At 43.3% G+C, this 19,956-nt stretch overlaps 1 protein-coding gene across 5 annotated transcripts in view; it reads left to right on the top strand.

The window, feature by feature from the left end:
- SLC26A7 (solute carrier family 26 member 7) overlaps positions 1-10,839 on the top strand; it is an 80,119-nt gene extending 69,280 nt beyond the window's left edge. For all 5 annotated transcript variants that reach the window (XM_081919742.1, XM_081919739.1, XM_081919740.1 and 2 more), the window contains 4 exons: positions 2,819-2,922; positions 5,898-5,952; positions 6,050-6,153; positions 9,697-10,839. In XM_081919742.1, coding sequence (XP_081775868.1) covers positions 2,819-2,922; positions 5,898-5,952; positions 6,050-6,153; positions 9,697-9,732 — 299 coding nt within the window. In that variant the 3' untranslated portion in view covers positions 9,733-10,839. The remainder of the gene's footprint in view (positions 1-2,818; positions 2,923-5,897; positions 5,953-6,049; positions 6,154-9,696) is intronic.
- The last annotated feature ends 9,117 nt before the right edge of the window (positions 10,840-19,956 follow it).

Below are 19,956 nucleotides of genomic sequence, written 5' to 3'. Positions count from 1 at the left end.
GCAAACAAAAAAAAGCACCAAATCTTTGGCTACTCATTGAGAGGATTTAGTGCCAATGTAAATCCATACATTGTTAGCACCTAAGTCCCTTGAAGAATTTCTGAGCCCTTTATATTCTTTGTCAAAACTATTTAGTTTAAACCATTTCATTTTGTATCTCCATCCTTTTGTTTGGTGCTTTGTAGTTTATAACTTAGAAGGTTAGTTCTCTTCCAATATTTAACAGAAGAAAGCAAATGATACTTGTGTCCCGTAGGTCAGATCCCCGTAATGGGGTGGAAATCAAATACTGTGGTTTGTAACTCGGGCAGTGCAAAGTTACTATCCTATCAGTGTAAGGATTTCGACTTCTGCAGCAGGACTCCCCACCATACACCCCCTCAATTTTTTCTGGTGTTTCCTCCAACCATCTGGAGCAGATTTGAGGAGGGGGCAGACTTTGTGCTTCAGGAAGGAAGAGGGGAGAAGTTCTGCCTTGCAAGTCGAAATCCTTGTGCTCATGGGATGGTTATTTAGCACTGCCTGTGAATCTGCTTCTTTGGGGTTGCTATGGAACATTTTTAGATGCAGTAATTTCAGCATATGTTTTTAGAAAGCTCACATTACAGTGGTGCCTCGCAAGACGAAATTAATTCGTTCCGCAAGTCTTTTCGTCTTGCGAGTTTTTCGTCTTGCGAAGCATGGTTTCCCATAGGAATGCATTAAAAATCAATTAATGCGTTCCTATGGAAACCGCCTTCAGACCAGGTCCGGGGACAGTCTGTCCCCCGACCTCTTCTGAAGGCCGGCGGGGGGCGAAAGTCTTTGCTTCCCCCCCGCCTGCCTTCCCGGGAGAGCGGAGAAACGCAGCGCTGCGTTTCTCCGCTCTCCCGGAAGGCAGGCAGGGGGGAGCAAAGACTTTTGCCCCCCGCCAGCCTTCAGAAGAGGTCCAGGACCTCTTCCGAAGGCGGGCGGGGGGCAAAAGTCTTTGTCCCCCCTGCCTGCCTTCCCGGGGGCTTTTAAATCGCCCCGGGACTGTTCCTGCTATCCCGGACTGCTTTTAAAATGCTGGCGGTGGGGAGGAAAGCCTTTCGGCCCCCACCGGCCTTCCTGGACCTCTTCTGAAGGCCGGAGGGGGGGGGAAGGCTTTGCTCCCCACCGCTAGCATTTAAAAGAGGTCCCCGGAGATTTCCCTATGGGCTTTCTTCTTGCGAAGCAACCCCATAGGGAAATTCGTTTTGCAAGGCGCCTCCAAAACGGAAAACCCTTTCGTCTAGCGGGTTTTTTGTCTTGCGAGGCGTTCGTCTTGCGGGGCACCACTGTATTATGAGAAGCATCAAGTGTTTAAAGATACTTACTGGTTAACCACCTGCTAACTGAATTGAGCAACTACCTAGTGAAGTGGATGCTTTATGGATGCTTTAGCCGAGATTCCTGCATTGCCGAGGGTTGGACTAGATGACCCTTGGATCCCCTCCAGCTCTAAGATTCTATGATTCTAAGTTTGCCTATTGGAAAGCATCTATGAAGCTGTTTCCTTTACATTCCATGAAGAGACAGTTGCGCTCAAACTTGCCATCAGTTCCCCTAATAGAAAATTTGGGTGGTAAGTGCCGACAGAAATTGAATCAAAATCCAGGAGGTCCTCCTGAGCAAAACATGTGAGGAATTTTGAAGGAAGCTAAAGAACTTCTACGGAGGCGGGTGGCGCTTTGGGTTAAGCCACAGAGCCTAGGATTTGCCGATCAGAAGGTCGGCTGTTCGAATCCCCGCAACGGGGTGAGCTCCCTTGCTCGGTCCCTGCTCCTGCCATCCTAGCAGTTCGAAAGCACATCAAGGTGCAAGTAGATAAATAGGTAACTGCTCCAGCAGGAAGGTAAATGGCGTTTCCGTGCGCTGCTCTGGTTCGCCAGAAGCGGCTTAGTCATGCTGGCCACATGACCCGGAAGCTGTACACCGGCTCCCTCGGCCAATAAAGCAAAATGAGCTCCGCAACCCCAGAGTCGGTCATGACTGGACCTAATGGTCAGGGGCCCCTTTACCTTTACTAAAGAACTTCACTAAATGTGGAATTATTATTTATTTTAAGGACCTAGCAAGGCTTTTCCATAAAGCTCTCTGGGAATCTGATAAAGAACAGAAACCATAAAATGTACTGTTAAACCACCATAGGGAGGGCACGGGGCTTCATTTCTGGTCTTTTCAGCTTCTCTCCAGTCATGTCTAGGAACACAGGAAGCTGTCTCATCCCAAAACAGACCAATAGTGCATCTAGCTCATTCATGTCAACATGGAGTGGCAGTAGCTCTCCAAAACTTCAGGCAGGAGCCTCTTCGTCTTACCTGGAGATGCTAGGGATTGAATCTGGGGCCTTCAGCATACAGAGCATGTGAGGGAGTGGGGTATGGTTAGCCTGGAGAAGAGAAGACTGAAAGGATTGTCACATGGAAGATGGAGCAAGCTGGTTTTCTGGTACTACTCCAGAGGCTAGGACCTGAACCAGTGGGTTCCAATGACAAGAAAGGAGGTTCTGACTAAGATTAGGAAGAACTTTCTAACAGTAAGAGCTCTTCAACAGTGGAATAGACTATCTTGGAAGTTGGTGGAGATTTTTAAGCAGAGCTTGGATAGCAATCTGCCAGGGATTTTTTAGTTGTGATTCCTGCATTGCAGGGGGTTTGACGAGATGACCTCTGGGCTTCCCAGCTCTACAATTCCATATAGAAATCCCCACTTATTTCAGATTGATATCGCATCTGTCTGTAGCCCACAAAAACAAACAAACAAACAAACAAACAAACAAACAAACAAATAACAGACCTTTTAACTAACCGTATAGGTGAATCATCGTTACAGCAATGGCCCAGCGAAAGACATTTCCTAATACTTGACTGCAGTGGCCTGACTTTCTTTGACTACACTGGCATCTCTGTGCTTACTCAGGTATTTATGATTCACCACGTTCATTTTATTGTATCCCACACAATTCTATAGTGTCACTGTATTCTGCCTTGGTCAGACCCAATTCTAGGTAGAACTTTTAAGAAGGATGTTGACAAGCTGGACTGTGTGCAGAGGAGGGAGACCAAGAAGCTTTATGAGGAACGGTTGAGGAAGTTGGGTGTGTTTAGCCTGGAGAGGATAAGGCAAAGGTGATATAATAGCCATCTTAAAGGGCTGGCGCATGGAAGATGGAGCAAGGACGTTTTCTGCTGCTCCAGAGGGTAGGACCCAAACCAATGAATTCAAATGATAAGAAAGGGATTCTGACAAAATATTAGGAAGAGCTGTGTGACTCGGGAACAGACTACCTTGGTAGGTGGTGAACTCTCCTTCATTGGAATTTTTTGAACAGAGGTTGGATGGCTATCTGTCAGGGGTCTTTAGCTGTGATTCCTGCATTGTAGGAGATTGGACTGGATGAACCTTGGGAATCCCTCCAACTATACAGTTATATGATTCTATACACCTACCTGTGTGTGTGCGCGCTCTGTGGGTGAATCTCCCACTCATTCTACTCCCAGTTATGTGTTCCAACAAGTATACCGCTGGCATAATCTAGGATAGCAGAAGGCCTCCGAAATATTCATTCCTCCTTCAAGAATATCACAACCGTCTAATGCAGAATGCAGTGAGGCTTGCAGAATGGGCACGAATCTTTGTGCTGTTCCTTTAAAAAAAAATTTTTTTTTTACACCAAATTCATACATCCCCACTTGTCGCTTGATGGCTGCAGCATCAAGTGATGACTTGCATGTGGTTTATAAGCCCTCAGAGGTCAACCACCAACTAATTCCACTCCTTTGTTGCTTCAAACACAATACCTCCCAATGGAGTAATCTCCAAACTGTAAGTCACTGACCTACAGATACATGGGAATCAGATCCCAGCTTGGAAACTATTTGTCTCCCATATTTTTTCCTATGGGGTCCTATGCTCACTTTCTAGTTGTCCCTTTTTTTCCTAGGAAGTTTCCTCTCAGACAAGTACGCCCCCCCCCCTTTGACCAAATGCAGATTGCTTCTTTTTTCACCTTTTCCCGGAAACTGCCCCTCCTTCCCCATAGAAATGACCATCCTATCCAAAGCCTTTGGCTGTCATCCTGTGTCAACAATCAGATACTTTACGGAGTAGCAAAACAAGTGTTCAGAAGTCATGAGTCAAACATGCAAGTATTATCACAAGAGAGAAAAGGGTCAGAGAACCAGACCAGTCACAGCATATGTGACTGGACATTGCTTTTGTGGACATTGCACTCTTCAAACTTAATAGAAATCATTGACTAGGTAAGACTGGCAGGATTTGCCCTTAAGCCGGGATGGGGAACCTTTTTGGCCCATTGGGACAGATCTTTATCTCCCCCCACCCCAGCGGGCCAACTTGGACAGATGGGTGGCATCACCCACTTGCCAATCTCCTTTGAAGTATTATCCCACTGGAACTATTCCATTTTTCTTTCACAACAGCCAGTGAGTGGGTGGAGGCGAGATGGATTGGGAGGGGAGAGGGACCTTAGACGTTTGCTCCTGTGTTCCCAATCCAGATACCCCCCTGTGCCTGCTATGCGCATGGAAAAAAGCTCCCTGTGCAAATAGACACAGGGTTAGATCTATCCAGATAGGAATCAAACGGGGCAAAATATTTAAGCATCCCCTGACACCCCCAGCCCTGCTTAGTTTTGTGTGTGTGTGTTGGCTATTTGTGAAAGAAAAATATTGCACTCAAACCACATGAATAACGTCACATGCCTTTAGTCCTAGATCAAATAGATCATTTCACATTGCTTTTTAAGATTAGTTAGAAGAAAGCAGATGCCACATGCTTCTTTTATATTAGGGCTTCACGGAGGGGCAAAGACCAAAAGCTGCTTCCTTGAGATCCAGTGGCACTAAAGGGTTTTAGAAACCTTAATCTCTAGCTGCTACACGCCAGTTGGAAAACAGGCTTTTGCTTTAGGAATGAATGCAAACTTGGGCCACTGCACATTCAACACTTAAAAACCGTACTGATGTTGTGACCGACATAGGTTTAATATTTGCATTACGTTTTAAGGAAAGAAACCATGAAGCCATAGTATTACTATTAGGACCCTTTATCCACGTGACATAGCAAAGTGCATGTGAGCTTGCCATGTGCTGCATGTGTCATGGAGTAAGGGAAGAGGGCAGGAGATGCATCAAATATAAGCTCTGGTCTGTGCTCTCTTTGCATTTGTATCATTGGTCAAAATAAGCTCAGACCAGTTGCAGGGACGGCAGCAGGGATGGGCTCTTGCCTTCTTGCCATGCTTGTGGCCTTCCTGGAGGCAACTGGCCAGCCTTTGAGGGGAACATAATACTGGACTAGATGGAACTTAAGCAGAATCCTCCTGGATCACAGCAGTGTTTGTCCTTACAATGTGGCATTGAGGCTTACCATTCCATACCACAAAACCTTAATGGATTTTAGCTTTTAGGGTGATGTTTATATTATGGAACAGTTCCCTCTGCTGGACACTTGCAATTCAGCATGTATATTTTTTTGCTAGATATTACTTAGGCCGGGCATACATAATTCATTTAAAGGAACCCCACCCCCCAAGAATCCTGGGAACTGCAGCTTATTATGGGTACTGAGAACCATAGCTCTGTGAGGGACAAATCACAATTCCCAACTTAATTCGAGGGGAATGTGCTTTAAACATGTTTTAAAGATATGGGGTGTATTCACCCTACCTGTTTCTTCCTGAGTGACATCTTTCCCGAGCCGAAAGTAGGCCTTGCTAAATTGTGTTAAATTCATTAATATGAAATAATGAAAGCAACAACAACCAGGTGACAAAATCTAAAACAGAGAAGGAGGAGGGGGAGCATTGTTTCATCTGAATGTGATACTTCAGCATCTTTAGTAAGGTAGTTTAACTATTTGGATTCTTTTAGATCTACACGGAATCTAAAAAAAGAAACATCGATGTTTTACTGGCAAATTGCAAAGGCAAGTATCAGTTTTTGGTGAGCATAAATTTTAAAAATTAACTTTCCCGGGTGTCGTTCCTCTCTTTTAAAGTGCGCACATTCCTGTCTTACTACAGCTTCCTTGATAAAGGCGTTGAAGCTCAGCGGAAAGCTGGAATCTGAGAATGCCGTCTTTTTTGAATCGGTGTCATCAGCTGTTGGTGCCATTCAGTTGAACAAGGTGAGTCTCACTGCACGAGAACAGAAGAAGATAAGAGAGCTATCATGATTTTCTACCTCACTCAAGTTCCCTCTGCAAAGTGGCCAATCAAATGTCTCTGGGAAATTCACAAACAGGGTGAGATGGTTATCTCTGTACCTTGTTCTTCATCTTCAGCATCCAGCAGTCAGGAGGGGTACTTATTTCTGCATTTCTGGCACTTGCTGTTCAGTACCCCAGTGGATATTATTCCTCTATGCCTCTTTTTTTTTAAAAAAAGCCAGTCACAGTAACCAGCAGCAATGACGTTCATAGGTGAATTATGGGCTATGTCATAAAGTATTTCCTTTTGTTTTTCTTACCTGCTAATTTCACTGGCTGACCTGAGATCTTATGCCTTGAAAGAGGTGAGTCATGCTTTTCCTATTTACTCTGTCCATGGCACTCTTAGTCTGATCTAGGGTTATAAAGTGGGGCCCTCTATATGGTTCTGGACTACAATTCCCATGATCTCTGACAATACTGATTGCGGCTGATGGGAGATATAGTTCACAAGCACCTGGAGGGTGCCACGTTGACTACTCCTACCCTATAGCATGCCCCCTCAGCCCTAAAGACATATGAGAAGGGACTTAGCTCAGTGGTAGAGCATCTGCTTTGAATGCAGAAAGTCCCACTTTCAATTCCTGGCATCTCTAGATGGGTCTTGAAATGTACCCTGCCTGAAATCCTGGAAAGCTGCTGTCACTCAGGGTGGACAATACTGAGCTACATGGGCCAGTGGTTTGATTTAGTATAAGGCAGCTTCCTATGTTCCTTTCTTTTCTAAGCTAAACAGCCCCTTGACCTCCCCGTTTAACATATAGTAGCCATTTCATTTTAAAATCAGCGCATGCACATGTGTGTGTGCAACAACAGGAACAGCAGATAGTTGGAAGCAACAATATACAGTGGCAGTGAGGGTCATCTACTGTGGTGTGATTGTCCATTCCTGCTTGCATTCATTCATGGCTGCCTACACCTGCCTAAGTCCAGCCTCACCCTTGCAGCCTCTGTTAAGGCGATATTATATGACACAGCTCAGGGGTATTTGGATTGGAACCAACATTATTATATAAACTCTGTTTCCACATTTCTGGTTTCAAAGGGCGCAGACTTGCTTATAGTGTGAACTCATGCAAGATTCGCCACTGTAACTGTTATTAAACCAAATGTTCAGGCAACACATGGAGTTTTGGCTTTCCATTGTTTGGGTCTAAGACAGAGTCCCCTCCAAGACAGATTAAAGTTAAAACTAGTCAATAAGCTGTTGTTTTCTGTTTCTTCACCCTCCCCTCCCTTATTACCGTGAATATGCACATTCTGCTAATTCAATTAGAAAAGTCTTCTTCCTCCTTTTCTTCCAACATCGCTTTAGGCTGATTGACTAAAAACTGGCGGTGTTTGCCGAGCAAAATGCCGAACAGGGGAAATGCAGTATTTTAGCTATTTGAAACTTACGCTCTCTTTGATTTAGTTTTTACATATTTATGGGACAAGCAAGTTGTGTTGGGAGGAATTTTTCCCCCCACAGCTGTTGTAGTTAAAGTGTGCAAGTAGGTTCCACACACACAGAGTTCCTCCTTCACCTTGGCTTCAGTAAACAAACAACTCACAGCTTTGCCCAGAGTGTGGTGGCCAGGTTTAAAGATGCCTTGGGCAAGATGCTCCTCTCAGTAATATCCTGATGGGCTCCCCCCCATTCACAAACTAGCCAGGTTGCACCAAAGAGTAGGAAATATTGGATGGTATCACACAGCCCTGGGCCGAGAACAAATGCTGGGGGAAATGGCTGTAGCTATCACCATCTTAATTTCTCTAGATGGCTTTTGGACTTCTTTTAAGAGTGCTGTTAAAAAAAAAAACATTTTAAGCAAAAACAAATTAAGTATAAGGAAGCCAATGTCAGCTGTGGTGGACTCTCCAAGCCCATTGTCTCCTCCATGCAAGTGCTGACACTGGGCTTGGTTTCAGACCACCTGTTTGCAGTGGCTTCCTCTCACTTGGTGGCCCTAGAGATCATGACTCATTGGGTGAAAATTGAATTTTCTGAAGCTTCCCTTAGTATCAAAGGAACGACCAAACAGTGGTGCAGCAGGTTCTTTCTGTCCTAGTGCTGGAAGTAGCCAACACGCCCTCAAGTCCTTGGGTTCAGCACTCCATCCAGATTAGCCCCTGCAATCCAAACTGCTGCATTATTGTCAGGGATTCCAGATCTCAAGCTAAGGTTTGAGACCTAGCCTAGTGAGCAGACACAGTGCCAGTTCACAGAATCCTTGGGCAAATATAAACTCTGGCAAATGTCAGCGTTAATGTTCGGGTGGCCAGCATACTACCCACCAGAAGTTGTTGGACTACAATTCCCATAATTCCTCACAGTTTATGTTTAATGTGTGCTAGTGTGTTTAACGTGGATTCCGTGAGACAAACGAGTCCTTCTCCACGAAGCTAAGAAGTCATTACCTCTCAACATAACACTCCTATGAAACGCCAGGTTTGCATTACTAGCAGAGGCGGTCTTGTGAATTTTGGTGCCTGTGTTATACTACAATAACCTTCTAGAACAGCAGGATATGTGCTTCTCACATTTGCCAAAGTGGATGTTTTATCTATATAGCTGACTCTTACATGTGTTAAATGCCACATATGTATTAACTTAAAATAATTTTCTCTGATGTGGGTTGATGTTGATTTTAGAGGGTTAGTTGTCCACAGATTGTTCCAATATGCTGCTTCAATTGCTATGGCTAGGTCCATTTCCCAATTTTGTTTAATAACCAAGTTAATAGTCCAATGGCTAGATCAGTGAATATTTTATATAAAATTGATAGCATTTTTTTGGATGTTCAGAATCATTCGTTCAAATGGTGTCATTGTTCTAATTTGCTTGAGATTTAACTGTTGAATTTGAGACACAATGCATCATCAACAGATAGCCAATTCACCCAGCATCCCTCCATTCTTTCCATGATCTGCCCTGTTGTGAGAGAAGTGTCATTTTCATAAAAGTGAATCAAGCAGTACCAGCCTTTTCCTTTCCTTTCATACCAATCAGTTTTCTATCAGGTTTGTAAAAGGATGGGAATCGTGATGCAATGTGAAGGGAATCAATAGTGATAAGGGGGTGTTAATTTCTACATCTAGGATTGCCAGATCTTTAATTCCGCTTTTGCAAATGGGTTTGTTATCATTACTAAGATAGTTTGGTTATGAATCAAGAATGGGATGCCTGGTATTCTGTATTGCACAGGTTTCTCAAATTCCAGTTCTGTCCAGATCTTCTCTTTTACATTACATATCATACTAATGACATTTTGTATACGGACCACATCATGGTATCTTTGCAAATGTGGTAGACACATGTACCGCTTCTGGAAATGTTGATACAATACAGTTACTCACAGTCTAGGTCTCTCGCCCTGGGTCTATTTTCATTGTTAAATGCCTGGATTGTTAATGACTTACATGCTAATGCATTCTAGAAAACTCTAGCTGTAGGGTGAAATCTCCTTCTTTCAATTTTAGAATTTCTGCAAGCTTAATGAACACACTGAGGTCTGAAGCTGACCTGATATAGATATATTGAACCGCTTACCTACAGAAAGAACTTTGCCGGTGTTTCGTCAGATCTTCAAACATGGGATTTTGATGGTGATAATTGTATGCCAAGTCTATTTAACAAATCCAACATCAACAGTGTTTACTGTCAAAACGTTCCTGGAGGTATCTCTTTGAGTTACCAGCAATGACAGTTTTTTTAAAAATAAAAATAAAATTGTTATTTGATTGCTACATATTTTTGTATGCATTTAGATAAATAATAACAATTAGAAAGCAATTTAGGACATTTCAATAGTGTATATTGTTTTTAACTCTGTCCTATTGTAACTTAGTTGTATCATTTTGTGCACAAGAGAATACAACCTTACTGAATTTTGTACTGCAGTCGCTGGTATCTAATCCCAAGGATCTACAGCTTGTTACATGGAAACACAAACTGTGATGTCCAGATTATTTCCTCTTAAATACGCAGGTCACCCATTAGAGCAATCCCACCATGCCCCTTTCATATTCTATCAAAACCACCAAGGTCACTGGCAATTTTGAGTGTTACTTATGTTCTACACTGCCATATGTATCTTCTCATAAATTTTAAAAACATATTTCTGGTTATGAACATAGCTCCTGCTTTCCCTTCCGTTGTGAAAAGGTTTAGCATTTGTTGTAAAATTCTCAGGTTTGACCTATGCTGACAGCTCCATTGAATTAATTAGAATGGTGCTAATGTACAGTGGTCAGGGGGTTGGTCTTGTAACAGAGGCCTTTTCTGTGTCACATTTTACAGGGAATGACATGTGCTCACATAGGTCTGTATCTGCATACAGAGTGGGCCAGTTTGCGGCTCTAGATCTAAGTGCTCAGACAGATTCTGCAATCCCAAAGGTGGGGGGGTGGGTGGGTTAGGATGTAACACTGAACCATAGTGTAGTGCTACATGCATGAGCCTGAGGCTCATCCACTTCCTTCTGCACATTCTCCTTCAATGTAGCTGTAGCATCCATGTGTATTTTAAGTTAACAGCAGTTTGTCACTTTGGGACAAGTGGTTTTTCATCCTGGCTTGTTTGGATAAAACTAAGCACAGTTCTGAGTTTAGACTAAGCAACAAACTCTTAACAAAAAAATTCCTTCCAGTAGCACCTTAAAGACCAACTAAGTTAGTTCTTGGTACACTGTGTATCTGAAGAAGTGTGCATGCACACAAAAGCTCATACCAAGAACTAACTTAGTTGGTCTTTAAGGTGCTACTGGAAGGAATTTTTTTGTTTTGACTATGGCAGACCAACACGGCTACCTATCTGTAACTGCAACAAACTCTTGTTAGCTTTAAACAGCCGGTCTCCTTCTCTGGCCATACTGAAGAAAGAGAAGGATGCAGGTTCATGCATAGGTTGCTAAATTATCTTTTCATATTTCATCTAAACAATGATCCGGGAGATTCTGCATAGATAAGTGGAAAGCAAAAGTGCCATTGTTTCAAATAGTTTTTGTCTAGCAGTATTCTGCACAGCTTATTGAAAGTGTTTCTAACCCAATGCACAAAAGTCAGACAAATGTCATAGATATTTAAGTGGGATTGCAATCTTTTTTGCTTGCTAATTACAGATAATTCAAGCCACAACCAAGTTTGGGCAAAAACTGGAGGACATTAAGAATCGTATTGCCCCCCTCCCCCCCAAATAATATTATAAATATCTAATCATACAGTTTTAATTGCTTCAGTTAATAAATAAGGAGATAAATTTCTCCATCTGACACATTGGATTCTCGTGATAGGAGGACAATGGAGATATAAATTACATTGTATAGATAGGAGACACATTGAAAGTGCAGGCTGTGCAAAATCTGACACTTTTCTCCTGGTGAATATTGCAGACGTTCAACATGTTGGCATTGTGAGTCTGGGATCCTAATCCACAAAAGTGGGTGCGCAGTGTTTGCAAAGCTGATTTAAATCATTGCATTGTGTTGCATGCCTCTCATTATATGTAGTTGTACAACTGTGTTCTCTAAGTAGTGCAGATTGGAATAATTCTTGCATGTCACATTTCATAAATTCCTTAATTGTGCATCATCTGCATTCAAAAGCCATATAAATTAAGGCAGATCTGAACCGTTATTACACATTGCATGCACAATTGGCTTTTCATAAAACAGATGTGCAATGGACACTTGTCTGAAACAGCGAGTACACAATTTTTGCTTCAGGGGTTGATATTCATGGCATCTCTATCAAAGTGGTGAATTCATCATTCATGCAAAATTTATTGTTATTCTCTCTCCCAACCCCCCACCTCCCCAAAAGAAATGAGCAAGCTTTCTACACATTATGGACTTGGCTCTAAAAAAAAACAAATAGAAGCAATCCATAACAATTATGAATGGCTGGCAATCCTTTATTAAAATCACACGGTTCACAAACTTGTGTAGAATAGGAGGACATGTTAGGTTGATAATTTTGCAATGTGCAGTGTTACCATTTTCTGCTGCTAGCACTTATTGTGGTTATGATTTGCTTATTTGCAAAGAATGCAGGAGATCCGCGCTGTGCCCTGAGAGCTCCAAGCAATCACACTTAAATAATTGCCTCATGTTATGTTGGATTATGCTGGTTGTTTATGATGATGTCTGCAGAACTTTGGGTTCACTTTCCAAATTGGCAGATCTTTGAAGCAATAAGTTTGAAGGGGTCATTTAAATTATACATTTGTGCATTTAAAAAAGAAATATGGAGGGAAACTGTTGGGTCTCAATCTGCTACAAGCTTTCGTTGACTCTGTGGGGAAGAGGGTTTTAACTGAAGTAAAAGTGTGGCTAGGATAACTTGCAAAGGGGGGTAAGGCAGCAAGGGTGACTAACTTGTGGCTGTGCAGATGTATCCGTATTACAACTCCCACCATCCCCTGCAACTGGCCCTGCTGCAAGGGATGTGGGGGTGGGTGGACAAAGGTAGCCACTCCAGGACCAAGGCAAGAATCAAGCTATCTTCTCTGAGGCAATCTAGCAGCAGTCCTAAAAAATCTGACTTTCAAACATGGGTGCACACACCCATCTCTTATTGTGCTAAAAATTGGGTGTGCAGAATATCTTCATTGTATGCCATCAGGGTTTGGGAGAAAAAAGTCAGCTGTTCTGGAGCAAACTAATTTGTGATGAATGTTTCATTAAAAAATTTGACACACACACACACACACACACACACAACTTGAAAGAATCTACTTGGCCAAAAACTGTTTTTTTTAATGCAGAGGTTGCCAACCCTGGTGCCCGAAAGGACACCCTGGTGCCTTTTTAAAAAAGTCAGTCCCTAGTCCATCTAGAAAGAAAGTTATAAGGCAAAATGTGCAGGTAACTTCTAAGTGACTTCTGTGAAATGAAAGTGAGTGTTGTGAGGAATGCTCCCTGTTGCTATTAGACAGCATCGGTGTGTATGTATAATCAATATTGAATTAGCTCCATAGTTGGGACTAGTAGGACATAGCTGAATTCCCATGACAGTTGTCAGGGGTGGCTCTCTTGTCTAATTTTGTGTTATGCACTGCTGCCTTATAGCAGTCATTTTGTGACTGGCACTCCCAGGATACTCTCAAAATGCAAAATGTGACCACTGGTCCAAAAAAGGTTGGTAACCCTTGTTTTAATGCACCTTTGAAGCCATAGGAACAATGCAGCTGGCATTGATTCTCTTTACCTTAAGTAGAATTTTCCAGAATTTTCTTTTAAGCACAGTGTGCCAAAAGTTGGTGAATTCAGTGAAGCAATAGCTCAGGATTTTGGAGGTTTTTGGCGCTTTAAAAAATATACGGTACCTGTGTGCAGAGTGAGGCCAAGCTTTTCGTGGCTGGTCCTGCATAACACCCAAGGTGGTTGTATCCCGCTAAGCTTAACTTAGGGCAGACCTACTGGAATGAATGGACCTATATTAGTCATGTTCATTCATTTCAACAGGTCTTGTCTGAGTAAGACTAGCATGAGATACACCCCAGATACACTCAAGGCCAGCAAAGTTATTTTTGGCATAGGAGTTGCCTTACTCAGAGTCAGACCATTTGATCCCTCCCAGATCAGTATGTTCTACATCAACCTTTCATGGCACCCCAAATCAGCTTCCTAAGGATAGATCTGGCTCTCCAGACTTCTGTGTCGATTGACTGGGATTATTGGGAACACCTTGTGCATTTGGATGTGCCAAAATAAGGACCTGGTGATGCCCTGAGTTCCAAAACCTCTTAAAATGTGACAAAAACAAGCTGGGAGCCCCACAAGTTCACCTAATCAGCTCTGGGAGAGAAAAGCACACTGACATACATTAATGGGGACCTCATTCATTATTGCCCAGGGTCCCATAAATTTTCTGCAGTCCTGCAAATTAAGACACAGAGACTGTACAAACCTGCACTGCTACAACCTCTGTTTTTATGAACTCTTGTACGTGTGCACGTGCGCACACAGAGAGAATGTCAATAAAGTATTTAAAAAGAAACTTAGTGAAAATGATAAATTAGACATAAATACATAATAAGGGAGACTTGTTAGGATCATTGCTATGCAAATTAAATGTCCCTAATGTTCATCCTGTGCTTTCCCTTTTAAAGGTTATTTCCCCCTAAATCCCTATATTAAGTGCCACAAAGTCTGGCTTTAGCTACCTTGTTATAATTTATTGAAGGCTGGGACAGAGCTGGATGATATAAATCTACCGTGTAAGATACCTTCCTTGTTTAATGAAAACCTTAATGTGCCAAAAAGCATTTGTTAAGATTGTTTGACATTTACTGGCTAGCAAAATAATACTAACGAGTTGTTTAGAAAAGAATGCACTTCCTGGGAGGGGTACTTCCTTCTGTCTGCCAAAAGAATAATAATAATAAAATGTTTCTCATAAATAAGTGCGTTTCCAGACTGGATGTGAAATGGTGCTTTCATCCTTCTGATGGATTTTAGCAAGGATCAGACAATCTGCTTGTTTCTGTATGTTTAACAATGCATTTCTCTTTTGTTTGTTTTCCCTTGTTTGTTATTAGCATATGTAACAATAAATTTATATGGAAATAAACTGGCATATAGATCATTTCTATGTTGGAGGAGGAATTGGTTGTTCTCTCTTTCACTGCTAAAAAAATAATGTCCTGTGCTAAACAGTCCTCACTTTTTCAACCTGAGTTTTTAACAATTTAGTAATGATGCAATATAAAAGCATTGGATTGCATCCAGAGGCTGGGATGTCATATCTTGTATAAACATTCCTTCTACTACTTTATCACCCACTCCACAAAAAAGGAATGTTGACTCTCAGCATGGTTTTAAGTATATCGTTCACTTGGGTTGATGTAGGCCTGGTTTGCATATAATACTAGATCATGGTTTACTAAACTATGACTTAGTAAACCATGGCTTGCCATTGTGTCCAGCAGCTTACATTTGGTTTGTTTACTGCCAACAAAGCTTGAGCTGAAGTCACAGCCAGTGCTGGATTTACGTATAAGCCAACAAGCTATAGCTTAGGGCCCCACTCTCTTGGGTACCCCAAAAAAATTTAAAGGGGGAAAAAACTGGATGTACATTTCCAAAATATAAGATAAAAAACAAATAAAATAAAATCTACATACAGCAACAGTGTTTTGTGTTGTGCAGGCTCCTATGATGTAAGTAATGGGCCCCACCTGCTAGCCTGTTCCCTAAAATATCACTGGTTTCCTCATTTCTATATATAGGGTTCCTACATTCTGCATGGACTGGTTGCATGACAACATGTGCAAATGGCTTTAGATACCTAGTAGGTCCATAAATTACCATATAGCAGATATTCAACACAAAAAACAGTGACAATTTGCTGTTGGCAAAGGACAGCTGGACATATAAAGGGCCCCATTACCTTCAGTAGCTTAGGGCCTAATCAAACCTAAATCCAGCCCTTCCTGGTTTGCATATAATACTAGACTATGGTTCACTAAACTGTGGCTTAGTAAACCATGGCTTGCCATTGTGTCCAGCAGCTTAGGTTTGTTTTGTTTACTGCCAACAAAGCTTGGTCTGAAGTCAAAGCACACACACCCTTCATTGTCCTGAGAAAACCCCTTAATCCCTATTCCATTCCATTCTCTGGTAGATTTACTAAAAGAAAAACATGCACCAATAAATGAATTTTATAAAGGGGCAAGCTTAGACATGGACACACAAAGCATGTTTTTCATTTTAAAAAAATAATCAAGGCTCCTTGTACTCCACTCCCATTTTCTTTCTGCACAGGGGGCAGCCTTGCCCTTTGCCTGCCCTGCAGAGCCGGCGCATCATGTGAAGTTGGCTTTCAGGGGTGACAACCTCTTCCCCTCCTCGCCTCTCCAGCAGCCACTATGAGCTGCCCAATGGAGAATGCCAGCAATGGCAGCCATGGAAAGGCAATAGGATGCTCTCTCATAGCCACAGCCGCTCAGGACAAAGAGCCAGCTCATCCTTCTCCCCGAGCTCAGTGGCGGCAGAGAAAATAGGTACATTCTGGGATCAAATCAGAAGCCCGGGTGGCATTCATAATTCCAGGACTGTCTCTGGAAAATAAGGACATTTGGCAGGGGGTATGCTGAACGCAGGATTGTGTATAACTGCGCCAATACCATTGTGTGCACTGATCAGGAATGCACAATAAAAAGGACACCCTAGTCGTTACAATAGCGTGGACTGAAGCTTTAAACACTGCTTTAAGCTTCGTGGGTTAAAAATGACTTTAAGCTCGCTCGCTCATCTTACCGTTACAGGTGAAGATGCATTCTGTAATACCCCCCCAAAATCACCCCTATATATGAGGTGTTTGGCCTACCTTCAGAAAGAAAGAGCCCTGCAGAGACAGGTGAAGCCATCCATCCTGAACCGCCTGGCTTTTGTAGGTTTAAGAGACAGTCCCTTAGCATTACTTTAACATAGATTTTTATGTGCGAATTAGCAGCTAAATTCATTATGAAAACCCATTTACCAAAGGGCTGACACCAGACAAAGCCCGGGGCTGCTCTGGGACATAACATCTGTTCCATAAAATTTAACTCAGCCATTCCAACCATTTGTCTGTTCATTGCAGCTTTATAGTTTCTCAAAACAGCTACTTTTCTCCTCAGGACATACAAGTTCTGACACAGACTCACAAAAGGCCAAATGCCTCTCAGTTCTCCAAGGCAAAGCCAGCAAGAGCGAGACAGACAACAAACACGCCGATTCGACATTTAAAGAGAGAACCACAGGCACATTTTCTTACACATATATATTTTTAAAACCCTTACTATTTTGCCTTTTCGTCATTCCCTGCCACATGCTGAATTGTGCTGATTTCTTTGTAGGTCTTCTGTCTACACAATGAGCCTTGATGTGTGCCAGTTAGCAGTTTAGCTGATGTGTTAAATGGCCTCGGTTACTAATTGAGGATGCTTCTCATCTCATGGCATTTCGGAAACTCGAGCCTGAAAGCAGCATATGCTGCTATTGCCCGTGATCGATCAGCCACATCGCAAAGATCCATAGGCTGAAATTGCCGTTAGTTGAAAGCTTCACATTATACCGTCTGCCTCAATTAAATTTCAACAAAAACCAGAAGAAGTAGCATCCATTCCACATCTCTTGAAGCCCTTCCTTCACCATCGCTTCGAGGGGGTCTTCCAGTTGGCATTTGCAAGGCTAAGGATTCCTGATGGAAGTTTAATGATTATCATTTCTCTGCAAAATGCAATATGGTGGAATACAACACTCCCATTGCTCCAAGGGGGTTGGCTTTTCATGTCAGAAATCCAGGCCCACTCTCCTCTCAGTTGTAAAGTGGGCTTGGGCAGGTCATGATGTGCGTAATAAAATTGTAGTTAAGTAAAGTAAAGGTAAAGGGACCCCTGACCATTAGGTCCAGTTGTGACCGACTCTGGGGTTGCGGCGCTCATCTCGCTTTATTGGCCGATGGAGCCGGCGTACAGCTTCCCGGTCATGTGGCCAGCATGACTGAGCTGCTTCTGACGAACCAGAGCAGCACACGGAAATGCCGTTTACCTTCCCGCCGGAGCGGTACCTATTTATCTACTTGCACTTTGTAAATAAACCCCTGCCCAAATCCACAAAACTATTTAAAATTACATAAAATAATTGCCACTAAACCACAAATTAAAATCTATACACTTTTCAAAATGAACATAGGTGACTAAATTATGTATTTGGCTAGGCTAAGTGGAGGGAGGATAAATCACAGGCATATAAAATAAGATAGCATGGGTACCAGCCTAATATCAATAGACAAGAGCACAGGTTATGCAGAAACTGTTCCTCTGCTTTACAGAGAGTAAGTCTCAGGTTTAATTGCCTACATCTCCAGGGAGAGCTGGGAAAGAGCCCTGTCTGAAACCCTGGAGAGCTGCTGCCTCTCCTTGTAGAATCAGAATAGACCTCAGGGGTCAGCAAACTTTTTCAGCAGGGGGCTGGTTCACTGTCCCTCAGACCTTGTGGAGGACTGGACTATATTTTGAAAAAAAAATAATGAACAAATTCCTATGCCCCACAAATAACCCAGAGATGCATTTTAAATAAAAGGACACATTCTACTCATGTAAAAACACACTGATTCCCAGACCGTCCACAGGCCGGATTTAGAAGGCGATTGGGCAGGATCTGGCCCCCAGGCCTTAGTTTGCCTACCCATGGAATAGAGTACAGTGGTACCTCAGGTTAAGTACTTAATTCGTTCCGGAGGTCCGTACTTAACCTGAAACTGTTCTTAACCTGAAGGACCACTTTAGCTAATGGGGCCTCCTGCTGCTGCCGCGCCGCCGGAGCACAATTTCTGTTCTCATCCTGAAGCAAAGTTCTTAACCTGAAGCACTATTTCTGGGTTAGCGGAGTCTGCAACCTGAAGCGTATGTAACCCAAGGTACCACTGTAATAGAGTCCTAGTATTGGAAGGGACACTGAGGATCATCTAGTCCAACCCCATACAAGGCAAGAATATGCAGCTGTCCCATACGGGGATGAAACCTGCAACCTTGGCATTATCAGCACCACGCTCTACTCAACTGAGTCAATACTGAAAATACTGAGCTACACAGAGGAATGACCTATGACCCTACGATTAAGAGTCTTATGCTCTACCGACTGAGCTATCTCAGCTGACCTGACTCAGTATATTATATCATTATTTTTATTATTGATGATGATGAGTAGATCTCAGGATGCTTCACAACATAAGAAGACAAGATAAAAACACAAAATACATAACAAAAACAAGAAGAAAGCCAAAACAAACCAATGGCCCCTGTATTTAGAGGCAGCCCTTCATGTCACATTAATCTAACCTAGCGGTTACCAGAGCATAGACAACAGTAGTGAGGCTTTGTCCAGATAGGGGCGCAGCTGGGCCACCAGCCAAAAGCTGATGGAAGGCACTCCATGCCACTGAGGCAACCTGAATGGACGATCAGATGCCTGTGAGAAGCCTGTAAGCAGGCTTCACTCAACAGCACTCTTCCTCCCTGTGGTTTCCAGCAGCTGGTATTCAGAAGCATATCTATGGTCTTTCACCATGGAGGTAGAACATACCCATCAGAGTTGGTAGCCCCTGAGACCCTTCTCCTCCCTTCCAACAATATGTTCTCACATCAGTGCATCGGCTCAGGAAGCTTCTGCCAAGAATTCTGGGAACTATGGTGGGCCCCACACTCAGTCTAGGTTGGGTGCTGTGGAATCTGATTCAGAGGCTGAACCTGAGGAATCCCAGCCTGCACAGGAGTCCCCGCCTCCAGGGCCGGCTGAGCCGGGGCAGGGGCTTGAACCTGAAGGGCCCTCACCTGTGCCGGATCCTCAGGAGCAGACACCAGCTGAATCCGGAGGTGATCAAGGACCCATTGCCTGCAGGTGCTCCTCTCCCAGCCCTGTCAAGGGAAGGTGAGGTTGCCTCTGGGTCCAGTAACCCTCCAGCCTCTCCTGAGCTGCAGAGGCTCAGGGCAGAGAGGCGGAGGGAACTAAGATCTCACAGGAGGAGTGCTCACCTCCAGGCCAGGAGAGGTGAGTCACCTGTGGACTGGGGCCGCCCTATGCCTCAGAAGAGATAAAGGCCAACCCGCCCAGTCCCAGGTTGCAGGAGCAACATCATTGGTTACCTGTTCCTGCCGGCACCCTGTCCTGTTTTCTGCCAGAGTTCCTGACAATGCCCAACTCCCTGCCTTGGACCCCGCTTCAGCCTCGGACCGGACACGGACACAGACCACGT

Source organism: Podarcis melisellensis, assembly GCF_964234715.1.
Source record: "Podarcis melisellensis genome assembly, chromosome: 7".
NCBI lineage: Eukaryota > Metazoa > Chordata > Lepidosauria > Squamata > Lacertidae > Podarcis > Podarcis melisellensis.
Note: the sequence above shows the minus strand (reverse complement) of the source record. Positions and strands in the feature narration are given on the sequence as shown.